The sequence below is a fragment of the Nilaparvata lugens genome, chromosome 5 (genome assembly GCF_014356525.2).
Source record: "Nilaparvata lugens isolate BPH chromosome 5, ASM1435652v1, whole genome shotgun sequence".
In the NCBI taxonomy this organism is placed as follows: Eukaryota; Metazoa; Arthropoda; class Insecta; order Hemiptera; family Delphacidae; genus Nilaparvata; species Nilaparvata lugens.
Window position 1 is genome coordinate 34,327,009 of NC_052508.1, and position 18,214 is coordinate 34,345,222.

The 18,214-nt window shown below is 31.7% G+C and overlaps 1 protein-coding gene across 4 annotated transcripts in view; it reads left to right on the forward strand.

Moving 5' to 3' along the window:
• Nucleotides 1-18,214, forward strand: part of LOC111059848 (ubiquitin-conjugating enzyme E2 W) — a 30,907-nt gene that overhangs the window by 941 nt on the left and 11,752 nt on the right. Inside the window, exons 1-4 of one of the 4 annotated variants that reach the window (XM_039428244.1) lie at nucleotides 3,668-3,721; nucleotides 6,183-6,273; nucleotides 12,526-12,617; nucleotides 14,022-14,124. In XM_039428244.1, the coding sequence (XP_039284178.1) occupies nucleotides 6,229-6,273; nucleotides 12,526-12,617; nucleotides 14,022-14,124 (240 nt within the window). In that variant the 5' untranslated portion in view covers nucleotides 3,668-3,721; nucleotides 6,183-6,228. Of the gene's footprint in view, nucleotides 1-2,866; nucleotides 3,001-3,667; nucleotides 3,722-6,182; nucleotides 6,274-10,615; nucleotides 10,766-12,525; nucleotides 12,618-14,021; nucleotides 14,125-18,214 lie in introns of those variants that run through there. The other 3 variants (XM_039428247.1, XM_039428245.1, XM_039428246.1) reach the window with 3 other exon arrangements.

Genomic DNA, 18,214 nt, shown 5'->3' on the forward strand with positions numbered 1-18,214 from the left:
TTTCAATTATTCAAGATTTTCTACAATTGGAAAAATAAAAGCAAACCTTTAGGCCTATTTTATATTTTGCAATAATTTTTAAATGTCTTGCAAGCTGCAAATATTGAAGTAGTCCTTCTGAGTTCATAACTTTCAATGATTCATAGTAGTCTAAAGATTCAATTTCTAAGCAACGACTCTTGAAAGGCCTGGTATTAAGTAATGCATTCTATTTGAGTACATTTTTTCCCGACAATCTATATTGATTGAATAAATAAATTTTTCTATTAAATTATTGCTTACATATAGGCATGTTTCTGTAAAATGAGACTTGAAATATAAATATTACATATAACACAATAATTGAAATAACATTAGCTTATTGATGTTATAGTGAGGTCTATGTTATAATGGCAGTTAAGAAAGATAGGAGAACAACGTTGCCAAGTCTCTTAAATTGACTTCACTTTGCCACTGAGTTTACACAGCTGTTACTCAATTCATCCTATTAAATTTTATCCAATATTAGTTTTCATTTTCTTGATAAAATAATCAATTTTTAGTCGAATTAATTAAATTCAACAATCAAATATTTATTTTTCATAATTGAATTCAAAACATTTCTTTCATAACTGTGATTAGATTTTTATTTTCATAAAAAACTGAAATGGCATCTAATTTAAAAAGCTGTGATACACCAATCTGCACTTGGTTGTTATTTCAATGGGAATAATTTTGAAATAACCTTTCAATATTATTGATGCCGGTACCAGTAGGTCTAACCTATACCGGTAGGCTGGAATTGTCAAAGTTATCCACTTTTAATGTGTATAATTTGTGTTTCTCATACGGCTACGGTAATATTTAAAAACTATTTCATTTATTCAAAAATACATTTAAATCAATAGTATACGACTTGTGTACTAAAGTACTTCATACTTACTCACTTCATACTACCAAAGTATTTTGGTAGAATGAAGAAAAAACATGGCGGCTGAGAATTGTTTGTTTAAATCTGTACAGTCACTGTCAAAATTAGAAAAATGAAAATTTATGGCAAACAGACATTGCAAAGCAAGAGAGAGATAGCGCTATCTGCTTTGTTGCATGATAGACAAGTATAGCAACACTATAATTGTCAATCGTATATTGTCATGTTACTCACTATAGTTACATTGCACTAAAATAGGTACCGATTATTCTAGTTCTCATAAATGTCTGGCATTCAATCATACTACCATGCTAAGCTCATATCCTGTTCCACTCATAATTAACAATTAAATTCAAGAAATCCTATTAGTTATTTGTTCGATAGGACATTAATGTTATTAAGTCTAACTATAAACTATTACACTACTCAAATCAAGTGAATCTTTTACCAAATCGCGCTTAGTTTCCGTAAAAAGGGATTGAAATGGACACAATATTTATAAATATGATCAAAGCTGTGCGATTGTAAAAGGCATGTACGCTAGTTGAATCAATTTTAAATCATTCTAAAAATATGCAATGTCAAGTCTCTTATAAAAGCTGTTGATTGTTTAATACTTAATTATAATTTACTAATATATTATTGAATATCAGGGGACGAAGATTAGCACCGGGAGTGTAGAGATTAGTAAAGTTGAAAGATCTTGATTTATCCATTTCTCAGTAAAATGTTTTCGTCACCTGTCACTGTCACCAAATTTCATATTTTTTATTCTATTCGCATCACTATTCTATTCACTACATTAGTAGTTGAGCATGTGCAATCCGCGCTCAGCGAGGGTCTGTGCACAAAAGCTCGAATAGATTGAATTATAGTTACATACTGAACTAAAAGTATCATCCTATCTTCACTTGACAACAATCGAGAAAATTATTGAAAAATCCAATATTTATCTATTATTTTGAAAAATTACGTGGATAATCTTCATTGAAGTTCAAAATTCTCAGCAAAAAAGTACTATAGTCAAAAAATCATTGTAGTCAAAGTAGTTGAAAAAGTACAGTAGAATAAATTGTCGTATAAAAATAGAAATGGGCCTATAACCATATTTGGTAAATTCAGAATCTTTAGCCTATGCAAAATGTCAAGTTAATCAGTTGGTTAGTTGAGAGTTAACGCACAGGATGATCCCATCCCATGCGTCAAACATGTAGGCTATTCCCGATCCAGTAGTGCATTTCAATTCTTTATTCTATAAATTCTGTAGTATAGAAGATGATAATTGCTTTCTTCTAGGAGCTGTTCCCACAAAGATAGATTTTTCTTTACTTGCGTTTGTCTTTCAAAAACCAATACTAGATAATACAAAAATATAAATAAACTAAATAATACCAACATTATTATCCTATATTACACTATATTGCATTTTTACCAATTTGAAATGTAGCGATGGTAACTATACTAGACAGTTCTCGAGTTTGAGCGAAACTAACTCAGTAACACTGAAAAGAATTCATTTTGTGAATGATTACCAGCGTTACTGGAGAAGATCCAATGTGGCAATGCAGTAACATGAAGAGTAGGCTATGTAGATTATCTTGCCAAATATCAAATGAACATGTAGCTTGCATCAAAATGGATCTACTATCATACCATTGGAAACCTTTTGAATGAATTTTTATCTTATCTATGAACTTAATACTTGAGCTAGCTGAATTTGAGGGTCGAGTTTTATTCATTTGTATTACTTGAGAAGTGTTTTCATACTTTCACTCGATGGACTTCGTGCTATCATATTGGAATTGTGGTTCGAAATCGAAAGAAATTATTCCTTTATTTTAATTGTAATGATATTTTATTGATTCTCAGCTGAATAGTAAAATTATGATTTAATTTTAATAGAATAATATTTTATCGATTTTCAGCTGCATTGAAAAGACTGGATTATTGTAATTTTTATTGATTTCATTTTAATTCTTGTTTTTGATCTTTATCATAATTTATTTTTGGAATAGTGATTTATTCAACTGTTACAAACTCGATCCATTATTCCTTAATTGGATAAAATAATATATACTGTTTACAAAACTGTAAGTAGGCCTACTGTATACTGTATTTTTTAGCCAAAAATGTATATTTTGTAACATCTTAATTAATTCCATTAGTACGGTATATAAATCTATTATATTTAAATTTAAAAGTTTGAAATTATTTGAAAATAATATGATAATGAACCTTAATTTTTATTTTCATCACATTAATGAACAAGGATTTCTCTTGAACTTTGGAAATGATTCACATATGAATTTATTATTTCCTGTCAAGCTGAAAATGTAGTTCAACGAATCCATACGAATGAATGAGTGCTACTTATTGGATTTAAATGTTTTTCCTCACTGCTGTAAAAACAAATTATTTCGTTTTCCATTTGAATCAACACTCCAAACTTTGTTTTTTATTATAGGATGGCAATTGCTATTAATCCATCGAATTAGTTTCAATTTTATTTCAAGTTGGGGTAGAATTTATTGTGGGGTTTAGATTAAACTTCTGTAAAAACAAATTATTTCGTTTTCCATTTGAATCAACACTCCAAACTTTGTTTTTTATTATAGGATGGCAATTGCTATTAATCCATCGAATTAGTTTCAATTTTATTTCAAGTTGGGGTAGAATTTATTGTGGGGTTTAGATTAAAATTTTCTGAAAAGAAAATTTCAGGTGAGTATAATCTAAGAATTTTTTGTGACAGGTTTATAAACTTCACTTTTATCTTATTGTACATTGCGAGAATCACTGATTTTCAAATGAGTAAGTTTTGCTGTGCATTAAAACCTTACAAAATTATAATAGAGTATTTATAAGAATAGTTTAAAAAAGTAGACCTATGTATAATTAGGATTATCATAATTGAAAAATTGTCATATACCGTATTATAGAATTAAATAATAGAGAATTTATTTGTATTTTGTATTTATATATAAAATAAAAAAATGCGATCGTGAGAAACGGTTGGATTTATATTTGATAAAGGTCAACCTAAGAGATTATAACATATGTTATGAGTAAGAAAGGGGAATAATTTTGCCAGCAGTTAGCACTACCACGAGGGAGGGTTACTTTAGGGATTTCGTGGGCACTTCGTGAAGATGAAAACAGACCCAAATATTCTGATTCTATGGTACCTCTGGATATCCGAACCTCTTGATGCGTATTTGGCCGATAATGGCCTCTGGGCCGCATATAGGCCGATTCAAAATGGCGGATATAACGTTCATTAAACGGTCATAGAATGGTTACCATTCATGATAAAGACCTCTAGTAAACGCGAATCAAATCACAATGAATTATTATAGAATGTTTTTATCACACATTTCCGCCTAAAACATGATTTTAACCGACAAAGGTGCATTTTTCAAAACATTTCATTTATCAAGAGTAATTTTTTCTGAATAACTTACTTTCAATGATGATTTTTGGATATAACGTGACAAAGAGAAGTTTTTGGAAGTATAATTTATTATCTATTCCCGTTTATATAATCTTTTGTTCTGGAGTTATGATTTTTTTATTATGTCATTCTAGCCGCTGAGCCAAGTAACTTGCAAAATGGTCTCAATCTCTTCATTACAACCAGCCAAATAAGAATATTGATGAAAAAGCAACGAACATATTTTTTTTAATTGGTAAATTCAAGATGGCGGTCATATCTGACAATTTTTTTATATTGATTGCTTTTCAGTTATAGTGAGAGATATCAGATTGATTCTTTTATATTCATACATTGATAGATACAATCATTCTCAACTATGAATGATTGGGAAAGGAACAACAGGCTTGAAGCCCAAAACTGTTCCTTTCCCAAATTTGAATAGAAAATGTCCAAAAATAACGGGTGTTTCAAAAAGGATGCACATGCAAGTTTGAGAATATAAATTTATTACATTAAGTTATTAAAGTAATTATATGTTATGCTGTATGAAATTATTACCTTTATTATATTCAAATTACCTTTAAAACTTCACAACAAATGTTCAAAATGGCTTTCTTCAACTAGTAATGCAGGTTCGAACACGTTTCCTAACATTTGCAGCCACTTTTCGTAGTGTTTGCTCAGAAATGATTTTAATCTCACTTCCAATATTAGCCTTCAATTCGTCAAGTGTATGAGGATTGTTATTAAACACCTTACTTTAAAAATTCCCCAAAGAAAAAAGTCAGCTGGAGTAAGATTTGGGGATCTTGGCGGCCACAATCCTTTTGATATCACATGATGGTCAAAATATTCATCGTTTCAGCAGTTCAGCAGAAGTATGGCATGTTGCATTATCCTGCTGAAACCAACAATCTCGATCGTCTAACAACGCTATACATTTTTCAATAATGTTGCGATGCACAACACCATCTACAGATTTGTCAAAAATAAAGGCCCTACAATACTTTCAATAATAAACAAACTTTCATCCTTTGAAAAAACCATAGTTGAACATACACAGACACTACAGATTACAAATGAATACTAACAAGCACTAGTAAAAGTAAAATGGTGCATGCCGGTTCAACAACGAGTATGGTAGTGCCAACTGTTATTTGGGGGAACAAAATATTCCCTATACAGAATATAGATTCCCTTAAACTTTGATGTGCGTCCTTTTTGAAACACCCGTTAGGTTATGTTTATTTTTACTTCATAAGTTTTGCTCAATTTTGAGTCCAAAATATATATAAACTAGGAATTTAGACAAGTTTAGAATCTACCATCAAAGTGATCTTAATTACCCGAAATATAATATTATAGAGGTTAATCTTATTTTAATTACTCATTTCATGAAGAACATAGTTTCAAAAACTTGAACATTCTTCGGGGACGAAATTTCACTTTACTCCCTGTACATGTATTCACAGTCAACATAACCTAATATTACTGAGACTGTGCTGTAGAATATTCCCAAAATGACATCTAGTTGAATTTACAGCCGTCAACTAGATTGAGGCCCCCTACATAGACTGACATGTCTTTGTATACAAGCAACATTATGTGGTCTTCTTTGAGAATGTAATATAGCCTTCTAATTCATCTATGTTCCACATTTTGTTGCTATTTCTGATTGAAATATTAATTGCACAATTTAATTATATTTCATATTAAGATTTAATTTTGACTGACAGTGAAGAGTCAACTGGCATAGTGAAGAAACAAAAATGTGTGAAAAATGTTCTCCTAGGATATGCAAAATATTTGTATGGTATATTGTTGCTTTGGGATTTTCAGTTTTTTGATATTCATCAGAGTTACAACACAAAAAGTTGTGTTTAAAATGAAAGCATTAAAGGCGGGTCATCTTGATACATCAAGATGGGAGGTCAGTGCTGTTGAAGTATTATTTAGGCTATGCAAAATGCTATCTTTGATGTAAAATGTATCTTTGAAACAATATCATGATCATTTATTGACATTGCTTATTACTGTACCATAGATTTAAATCGTTAGTATTTCTTATAGGTATATTCTCATTTACAGAAACAGGTAATAGTTATTTGTACAACTAGTGCGCAAAGTGACAGTTTGCTGCACCGAAAGAAACGTTTACGTACGAGCCGTAGGCGAGTGCAGAATAATGGTTTCGTGAGTGCAGCAAACGAACTTTGTGCACATATTTCACACTAAATTTTTCCTATAGTTACCATTGAATATAAAAAGTGAGTAATTATGGGTGAAATTCCCTGAAATCCATCAATTTTTTTTCTGTGTAATTTTATTATTAATAAAAATCTTAATTTATTTAAAATAAAATAATAAAAATTAAATTATAATGATTAGTAATTCAATTGAAAATTTATAATCAATAATTTATTTCAATAAATAATTGAGATAAACCAATTAATTTGCAAATGTAAATAATTTTCAATTTCTAAATAATTTATCAATCAATTTTCAAATAAAATATATATAATTTAAAATAATGAATGATAAATAATATTTGAAATGTATAATTGAATATATTGTAATATTTTATATTCATTATTAGTATTTATGATAATATCAATCTATTTATTATCATTTATTGAACTATTAAATTGGTTTATTAATTATTTTTCTATTATTCTATCACTAATTTTTATTTCAATATTTAATATTTTTATAAATTATATCATTTTAAATAATAAGAATATGAGTACTTTTTATTAATTAATATATTCTAAGTAATATTTATTTTGTCAAAATCACATGAATAATTTTCATTGATGATGAAAATTCTCAGCAAAAGTTCTCATTCTTATATACAAAAATCAGAAGATAATACAGATAGAACAAATTCGCATGCAACACAACATCCAATATTCACAGTCAACAACAAAGTTGATAGCTGATTGGGATGGCTGCAAAATGGCTGAACCAACAAGCGCACGACCTAGTGGAAAGAATTGAACCTAACTTCGTTTCATCCAGCTAAAAGCAGGATTCAGATTTTTAGACTTATGGTTCACTCAAATTACCGAAAAATGTGCATAGTAAAAAATATTTATAAAATAACAGACAACAGAGAATAATATCTTATTGTAGTATTCCAATGTTATTTTATTAATTTCATTTACATGGATTTCGAACAGTAATTATTTAACCTCAAAGTAGCCTAAGTAAATTTTAAATTTATCTGGTTACTGTACATTTGTATTTATTTGGCGATTCAATATTGTGCACATGTTTCTAGAAGGAGCAATGATGAAGAACTGATATAACACTGCTATTGATAGATCATATAGTTTACAAACGAAATTATTTTACAAACTTACTTCAAATGCAATGAAGCTGAACATTTCACCATAACTTTTCATTCTACACAGATGAATAAATTTGGTTTTATCATAACCTACTAGAATTTTTTCAAGGTTATAGTGCGACTGACAAAAAAAAGAAAGCTTGATAAAAAAAATATGCTAAAAATAAAACAATAATTACAGCTGTAGCTCTGTGTTGAATAGAAACCAATGCTTTCTGTTATAAGCTAATTGAAATAATTAAATTTTACTTTCCTTGCCCTATTACCATAGGTAAGGAAAGTATTGCTTTCCGGAAAAATTAAGGTACCCCAATTTCTACATTTCTATAAGTTTCAAGGTCCCCTGAGTCCGAAAAAGTGGTTTTTGGGTATTGGTCTGTGTGTGTGTGTGTGTGTGTGGTGTGTGTGTGTGTGTGTGTGTGTGTGTGTGTGTATGTGTATATGAGTGTATGTGCGTCTGTGTAAACGATATCTCCTCTCCCAATTAACGGAATTACTTGAAATTTGGTACTTAAGGTCCATACAATATAAGGATCCGACACGAACAATTTCGATCAAATGCAATCCAAGATGGCGGCTAAAATGGCGAAAATGTTGTCAAAAACAATGTTTTTCGCGATTTTCTCGAAAACGGCTCCAACGATTTTGTTTAAATTCATACCTGGAATAGTCATTGATGAGCTCTATCAACTTTCACAAGTCCCATATCTGTAAAAATTTCAGGAGCTCCGCCCCATCTATGCAAAGTTGGATTTCAGATTCCCAATTATCCGGCTTCAGATACAATTTAAACAAAAAAAGATTGAGCATAAAAAGATGGAGAAGATTGAGCATAAAAAGATGGAGAAGATTGAGCATAAAAATCTCTACAAATTATGTTGAATAACATTTTCACCTAAAATTGAAATTAAGCTCGAAATTCGAGAAAATATGATTATCCAATTGCAAATTGTTGGCAACTGTTGATTCTATTAAATCATTCACTATGAAGAGATATCAGACCTCGTATATCTCCAGCGTTATTGTCCTGTCACCAGCTGGCTTAGATCTTTGTTTATAAGTAGATTTGTGATGCGCGTGAACACTAGCGTCAGGTGATCAATTCTAATAACGGCAAGGAAAGTTGTGTTTTTTTTTTTAATTTCCTTGCCCTATTACCATAAGTAAGGAAAGTATTGCTTTCCGAAAAAAATTAAGGTACCCGAATTTCCAAATTTCTATACGTTTCAAGGTCCCCTGAGCCCAAAAAAGTTGTTTTGGGTATTGGTATGTGTGTGTGTGTGTATGTGTATATGAGTGTATGTGCGTCTGTGTAAACGATATCTCTTCTCCCAATTAACGGAATTACTTGAAATTTGGTACTTAAGGTCCATACAATATAAGGATCCGACACGAACAATTTCGATCAAATGCAATCCAAGATGGCGGCTAAAATGGCGAAAATGTTGTCAAAAACAATGTTTTTCGCGATTTTCTCGAAAACGGCTCCAACGATTTTGTTTAAATTCATACCTGGAATAGTCATTGATGAGCTCAATCAACTTTCACAAGTCCCATATCTGTAAAAATTTCAGGAGCTCCGCCCCATCTATGCAAAGTTGGATTTCAGATTCCCAATTATCCGGCTTCAGATACAATTTAAACAAAAAAAGATTGAGCATAAAAAGATGGAGAAGATTGAGCATAAAAATCTCTACAAATTATGTTGAATAACATTTTCACCTAAAATTGAAATTAAGCTCGAAATTCGAGAAAATATGATATATATCTCTTCTCCCAATTAACGGAATTACTTGAAATTTGGTACTTAAGGTCCATACAATATAAGGATCCGACACGAACAATTTCGATCAAATGCAATTCAAGATGGCGGCTAAAACGGCAAAAATGTTGTCAAAAACAGGGTTTTTCGCGATTTTCTCGTAAACGGCTCCAACGATTTTGATCAAATGTATACCTAAAAAAGTCATTGATAAGCTCTATCAACTGCCACAAGTCACATATCTGTAAAAATTCCAGGAGTTGCGCCCCATCTATGCAAAGTTTGATTTTATATTCCCAATTATCAGGCTTCAGATACAATTCAAACAAAAAATTTCAAGTGGAAAAATTGAGCATAAAAATCTCTACAGTTAATGTTCAGTAACATTTTCACCTTGAATTGAAAATAAGATCGAAGTTTGAGAAAATAAGATTATTAAAATGCAAACTGTTGGCAACTGTTGATTCTATTAGATCATTCACTATGAAGAGATAGCAGACTTCGTGTGTCTGCAGCGTTATTGTCCTGTCACCAGCTGGCTTAGATCTTTTTCTCAAGTGGTTGCCAAATTTTAAAGTTGAATCAGATTTAAGTTGTTTGCACACTAATATTTTGTTACATAATCTCAATGAATACTATAATGAATCGTCTACTGTACGAAAAATGCTAGATATGCATTGAATATAAAGTAGATAAATATAAGCATATTTAAGAATCTGAACAGATTTTTGGGGATTAAATTCTGTTTGATTTTTATTTCTCATTTTCACGTTAAAACAGAAGATAGTGTAGACCAATAACTTGTATGATTTGTAAAATGATAATTATTCTAAATTTTCCTTATTGAAATAAAAAAATATGGTGTGGCGCACTCACACAACTTTCCTTGCCGTTATGAAAATTGATCAACTGACGCTAGTGTTCACGCGCATCTCAAGTCTACTACAGACCAATACCCAAAAACCACTTTTTCGGACTCAGGGGACCTTGAAACTTATAGAAATGTAGAAATTGGGGTACCTTAATTTTTCCGGAAAGCAATACTTTCCTTACCTATGGTAATAGGGCAAGGAAAGTAAAATTTAATTATTTCAATTAGCTTATAACAGAAAGCATTGGTTTCTATTCAACACAGAGCTACAGCTGTAATTATTGTTTTATTTTTAGCATATTTTTTTTATCAAGCTTTCTTTTTTTTGTCAGTAGCACTATAACCTTGAAAAAATTCTAGTAGGTTATGATAAAACCAAATTTATTCATCTGTGTAGAATGAAAAGTTATGGTGAAATGTTCAGCTTCATTGCATTTGAAGTAAGTTTGTAAAATAATTTCGTTTGTAAACTATATGATCTATCAATAGCAGTGTTATATCAGTTCTTCATCATTGCTCCTTCTAGAAACATGTGCACAATATTGAATCGCCAAATAAATACAAATGTACAGTAACCAGATAAATTTAAAATTTACTTAGGCTACTTTATTTACTTCATTTGCCGCATAAAATATTGTAATTTTCTCTAATTTTTAGTTCTATTAGCATTTGTAGTCACTTTAAACTCCCTCACTGTTTAATTGCTTTGCAATTGATTCCTTTTAAAGTAAACGTTTTAATATTGATTGATTGATTATTTGCCTTCATTATATCTTGGTTCTTAGAAGATTAAAAAACAAATTTAATCATAGAATCATTGGGAATTATTTTCCCATTTGCTTGGAGGTTTATAGGGTACGGTAGTGTAACTTGCTGTAAAAATGTTTAATATATAAAAAATAGTAAAAATATTTAATATTCTGAATTATGTTCATCTTATCATTTGTCATACCAATTTTGTATGCTGTTTTGTTTGTTTTTTATTATACATTTAACATAGTAAATCTGCTTCAAACCTTGAGGCTGTTCGGTACATCTTTTTATTTTTATTTAAATTGGATAATCTTATTCAATATAATTTTTAAGATCATTATAAGCGAGTTATGGGTTATGGAAGTGCTAAACTCCGTTTTCTTTCCAGATCATAAACTGTTTTAAATTTTCCATTGGAGTTTTTACATTCAGTATATCATTGGCTTTGTTAATATGCGTTTTTTGCAATTAATGCCAAAATAAACAAGTTATCAAATTTACAAAAATGCTACTTTTTTATTCAATAAAATGTTTCAGTTTGGAAAGATAATTTTTTTGAATTTTCAAGAGAAGTTCTAATAATATAGTCGAAACCGTTTATGATCTGGAAAGAAGACGGAATCTGGAAAGTTAGCACTCCAACAAACCATAACTCGCTTATTAGATCACTTAAAAATTTCATTTGCCAATTTTTCTCTCTTTTATAATGATCTTAACAATTATATTGAAGAAGATTATCCAATTTAAATAATAAAAAAGTGTGCCGGCCAGCCTTAAAGGAACTTGCTTTTCCGGGACCAAGTTTCGCGTATTTCGTCACATATCTTGAAAATTACTGTAGCTAATGGTCTGGAAACGGTTTTATTTAATTTCTCAGTTCATTTTACATAAAGTACGCTGAATTTAACATCATAATTAACAGCCAACAAATACCCGTAGCCCGTAGGGTAGAGGAACTAAAATTCAGACGAAATCTTTCACTCTGTATAACTTGGTAACTAGGCATTTTGCGGACCTATGTTAATTAGAACTTTTTTCTTATTTTGATGTGAAAAATCACCCCCTGGCTTATGGGCACCTTTTTTCAGAGCACTCTGTATGTGATGTGTTGTTCTGTGTTTCTTGTTGAAAAATCTATACTTTTTTATTTAATTACTTTTATTTGTTCTATTAGTTAGATTGTATTAACAAGAAACGTTGAATGATAAACGGGATAGAGATACAGAAATGAAATATTTTTGAGTAGGAACCAACAAATAGGGAATTGTATTAGAAGTATATAGCTGTTATACCAAAGCAGTAACACATCATAGCACTTTAATTTCACAATTTATTCTTGAATTATTATGTCTCATTGTGAATGTTTTATTGGCAATATTTTTTATTTGCTGGCTACTTTTTATGTTTACAGACATTTGTTATGTTAATGTTATTTGATTTATTGCAGCGTCGGCTACAGAAGGAGCTGATGTCTCTGATGAAGGAGCCGCCACCGGGTGTAGAAGTGGACGGTGACCAGGCTGAGCAAAATTTGAGCTTGTAAGAACAACTTATTTCAGTTTATTTTCAAGGAATAGCTAACATTCCAATACATTTGTTGAAAAATGATATTTTTTATAATTATATTATGAAATTATCAGACTATCATGAAGGTTAGCATATTGGCTATGAGCAAGGTCTATATAGATAGAAGTCATGACATCAATGTTAATTTTGCAGCAAGACTCATCATGTCTATTCCATAATATATCATTATATCAAAATATACTACAACTTCTCAACAAGCATCAATATGGTCGCATGTATAAGGGTCCATGTACTATAGTGGAGAGTGGAGAAAGATAGGAGAACAGCGTCGCCACAGCATTCTTTCGTATATCTGATGTAGGCCTAAAGGTGCGTACAGACTTTCGCTCTGCTCCGCAACCAAACATCACTCGAGCAGAGCGATTGATGATCGACCGGGGAGCAAGAGTGGAACGCGAGAAGAGCTAACATCTCCCGTAACGTTCATGATCGGTGCGAGTGCAGAGCGGGGGCGAAGCGATGGCGGACGAGTGCGGAGCTTGCGCGGAGCGGGTTGGAGGCGCGTATATCTGTACGCAGCTTAATATTTACTGCTCATTATTGTTTAAAATATTCAAGTTATATTTTATTTGTCAAGAAAATATATTTTTCAATGATTTAACCTAATACATTTTTATAATTGAGATCGAATATTTTGATAGGAAACCAATGTTGATCAAATACTATCATTATAACGTGGAGCGTGGACATATACTAACTAGTTAGTATACTTTGAAGCAAAATTTGCACTGTTGAATGAGTAATAAAGTTTCGTCTCTCAAGAATCTAAAAATTCACTGATATTCGAATTGGTGCTTACAGATTTCGTGGAAGAAATCGTTTCTGTCAATTAGTCACATCCAGAACTGATAAGTCAAGTATTACTTGAAGAAAACGTTTGGCACTCATGTAATCGTAAACTAAATCTGTAAAATATTTGAAAATCACTCAAAATTGTAATAATGTGGTGGTATTTCTCCATAATTGAAAGATAATGTACTGTATTTCTAAAAATTATTCAGTCCTGTCTCCTGTAGTTATATTTAAATCAGGGTTGGTGCGAATGGAGAAGCAAATGCAATCATCGCAAGTAATGTGTGACACACAACTATATTGATTATGAATATTTGGACAATCCTTATCATAATGAATTTGATTAATCAATTATTACCACCTCATTCAATTTCATTAATTTGAAATTAAATCTTTATTGAAATTTCTCAAGAAACAAAACACCTCACAGTTTACTCATAGCAATGATAAATGACCCTCAGGCCGTCTGCAAACATAACTATTATTTTCATGAAGATTTCAATTTTATACCTCCTTTCAAGTTGAGCTTCAGTGAATAATTATGAATTATTTTTATTTTTATAGATGGACTGTTCATATGAAAGGTGCTGAAGGAACTTTATATGAAGGAGAAGTGTTCCAGTTACAATTTAAATTTAGTCCTAAATACCCGTTCGATTCTCCTGAGGTGAATATAAAATCACAATTGTTTGGCGTAATATTATAGTCATTGAAACTTGTTTATACGTTTTGTCAGCATATCATTGATTTTTCTATCTGATTTTGTTAGTTAATAGAAATGTTGAAGCCCAACTGACGAGAAGCTTCAAATTAGCAGCGCAAAACGTTTTTCAACTGAAAAATATCATAATCTATATAGCTGTATCATATTAATGTAGGCTACTTTTAATTTATTGGCTCTTTGAAAACATTAACTCACTAACATTACCGTACTAATATAGCACTCTAGTTTTAAACATGATAATATTTTTTCTTACAATAAGTATATCATCAAAATGATAGGGAGAGAAAAAATAAGGTAACCTTATGCTTATACTCTCCCAAATATAGATACCTAACTTACACGAAGTCTAAAATTGCTTAAGCCTTGTAGTTGTTCACTTCACAAAATGTTCACTCTTAGGGTCGGTTTCCGAGCTCGGCATTTAGCTAAGTACTACACTTAAACTGGCTTTAAGCTCTGCAGTCAGAAAATTGGCTTTCCGAGCCAGTGTGTTAACGTAGTCGAGGACATAAAAAATGACCCTGGAGTTTAGAGATCACGTTAGACTCTGGAGTTTACAATTTCGCTTTCTGAGTGAATGGCTTATAAGCTCAGGACTTGAATTAGATTCTCGCCTCTTCTCGAGTCAAGGATTTATCAAAAATCGTTAAGTCCAGAACTTGAAAAAGCTTAATTTTAAACCCTCGACTGAGGTAGGTTTTAAAATTAAGTTCTGGACTTGAACCAATACCTACTAGTAGTTCTGCGAACAGTAGACCTCGCTCATGAATAGCCTACAACTTTCAAACTAATGAGAAGGACCATTAAGAAAGTACAGTATATTGTGAAGATTTATCCATGTCATCTATTATTTTCTCCATTGAAAGTGCTAAAGACATTGTTTTCAGGGACACCGGACTTATATATGTCTCTCAAGGAGGTACCTTCATATCGTCCACATATTTACAATATTACAAATTTTCTAACAATTAATTATAAGAAATCGGTCAACTGACAGAAGAATGGAATATGCAGTAGGCAATTTAGACTATGAATCGTCTCACAGACGATAGTGAGACGGAATTGATTCTAAATGACAGGAGGTTGCTAATAATGTTTTTCATGAAAAATGGATTCAATGTTATGGCGGCTTGTTATGCCTATACAGAATGTTTATGCTCACAAGTCGGTTTCCGATCTCATACTAAAACAAAAACAAGAGCTAACTAAGCTGTGATGTCTCCGGCCGGTTCGGTAGGTCTAGAAACTATTCATCTATGAAACAGGGAAATATCGTGTTGAAAAGGGAAGAAGAAATGGGTGCAATCAAGTGAGAAGTTTTCTTCAATTAATAAATACAGTATGATTTGGAGCGGCTCAGACGTTTCAAGGTTCACCGCTGACAAATCTTGTCCTCTATCGATAGCATTCCAACAATACCATTCATTCAATACAGCACACGGTAGGTCTAGAAACTATTCATCTATGAAACAGGGAAATATCGTGTTGAAAAGGGAAGAAGAAATGGGTGTAATCAAGTGAGAAGTTTTCTTCAATTAATAAATACAGTATGATTTGGAGCGGCTCAGAAGTTTCAAGGTTCACCGCTGACAAATCTTGTCCTCTGTCTATAGCATTCCAACGATACCATTCATTCAATACAGCACATTTTAGAGCGGCACAATTTATATTAAAACCGGAGGTCTTATCAAAAATCGTTACACATACGTTTCTGCGCCTTGTTTCAAAGAACTTGCATACCAAATTTCATCCAAATAGGACAATAACTGCGACTGTAACTGTGGTACAAACAAACAGACAAAATCCGATCGAGTCGAAACTAAGACCTCAGCTTCGCTTCGGTCAGCTATTACTTCAGGCCCCACAACTGAAGCTATGATAAACAATGACGCCATCACATGTAGATCGATGATCTACTGGCGATAGGCAAGCGGCGAAATAAGAGTGCTGATGCGTGTTATCACATCTGATATGGTAACCAACAAAAATCCAATTACAAATTTTATTTTCACGGTCTCCCATTTCAATGAATATGGTTTGTTTATCATTTTTCTAATATTCGTTTGTGAAAAGTAATGGTAAATTTGGGGTTTTAAATCTAGGGATTCTGTTGTTGTGTACCCAATTGTCGCAGGAATTATCACAAGCAGGGGTGCCCAGCCCCCCCAAGAGCAATGGCGCATGCCCCCCCCAATCCAAGTGTAATGCCCCCCCCCCAAAGTACCCCAATTCCCAACCCTTAAGTTTTTAACATTAGTCAGTGTATGACAATAAAATTCATATCTTACATTCTAATCTTCCAAAGGACATTATTTACCTTTGGTCTTTCTGTTTTCATAATATTGTAAAAATATATACCATCGTTTCTTATCTCTTTCAAAATAGAAATAAAGTATCTTCTTGATATTATTTTTGAGACTAGAAAGTACTACATTACATCAGGAAAACTACATGACAAATATTTTAATAGGATATTAAAAGCTAAGTAAGGGAGGCTTTGCTTTTTAAATGTTAAGGTTACTTATAAAAAGTTGAATAATATCATTGATAATTCTTTATTGCAAAAGAATATTGCATAGCAATTTTGGTACCCAAACATTCATACAAATTTGGAACAATTTTATTCATACAATATAATGTCGGCAAGTCTAGGTATTCTAAATCCTATACTATTAAACGAGCAATTTCTGTTTAGATGTTTAAATGTTTAGAGGTTTATATGCTTGTATTTCACCGGATCTCGAAAACGGCTCTAACGATTCTCACGAAATTCAGAACATAGTAGGTTTATAATATAAAAAATCGATTGCACTAGGTCTCATCCCTGGGGAAACTAGCTGAAGGACATTAAACGAATTTATCCATCCTTGGAAAAACAGCTGATAATTTCGTCGTCTGTTGATGATGGAAGTGAGTGAGCGAGTGCATGTGTGTGGGTCTGAGACAAAATTATGACTCAGCTGTTGAACTTTTGTGCCTAATTCAATCAGGTACTTAGTGGCAGTTGTACAAAAGCCGGTTAAATTTTAATCCTGATTAATTCCAGTAGAACCAATCAGATAAGCTATCTGTTTGAAATGGTCTTCTGTGATTTGGTTCACGTGAAATTAATCGGGATTAAAATTTAACATGCTTTTGTGAGAGAAATTTTTGCATTCCTCTGGGAATTAATCTCAATCTACTGTGATTAGATAGAACCTTTCTGTATGAACTATGAATATTTATTATAATTTCTTCTTTCGTAATAATTTTTATATGCTTTTGTTACTCCAGAGCGGAGTTTGGTGCCCCGATATTTATCATAAATTGGAACAGGTTGTCACTGATGTTGTGTTGTTGGTAGTATTTACTTTTTAACATTACAGGAGTAAATAACACAGCTACCTAAGGAATTCTGTTCAGAATTAATATTGTTAATTCACGAGATGTGTGGCTTTCTATCATTACTAGAAAACGATTCTAGTTGTATAGGGTAGAAGTGGTAGGTTTGCATAATTTTGAGAACGCCTTAAAAAATACCCCTTTTTTGAAAACTCCTAGCTCCGGAATCAAAAATCGTAGAGTCCTGCGCGACCACTCAATTTATTGAAGTTGGCAGGCCTGCCTGCAGACATGAATTGCTGGTGACATCGCGTCTTCAAAATTTTTATATTTCTCTGGTTAAATTCAGATATACATCGTATAAGGCCTATCTGTGATATTCTTAAGTAATTATTTTTATAGAATTGTGCTAAGTTGTTATGGACCAACTGTAATTATCATTTTATTCTCTATTAGTTAATACCTACTTCGTTTGGAGGTTAGTTTTTCGTAAGTTTTAGCCGAGGCTTCGGTTGAAGTCTTATCAGGTAGAGAAATAACGGATTTTTTTCAATTTTACCTCGCAAAGTACTTCGAATTGCTGGCTGCATTCAGGATCTTATCAACTTGATAAGATTACCTCAACGTTCACCTAGTTCTTTCTGAATCACGATATCTATAGTATTTTCACATAGTATAGACATAGCCCATTGATTCCGAATTACAATTAACT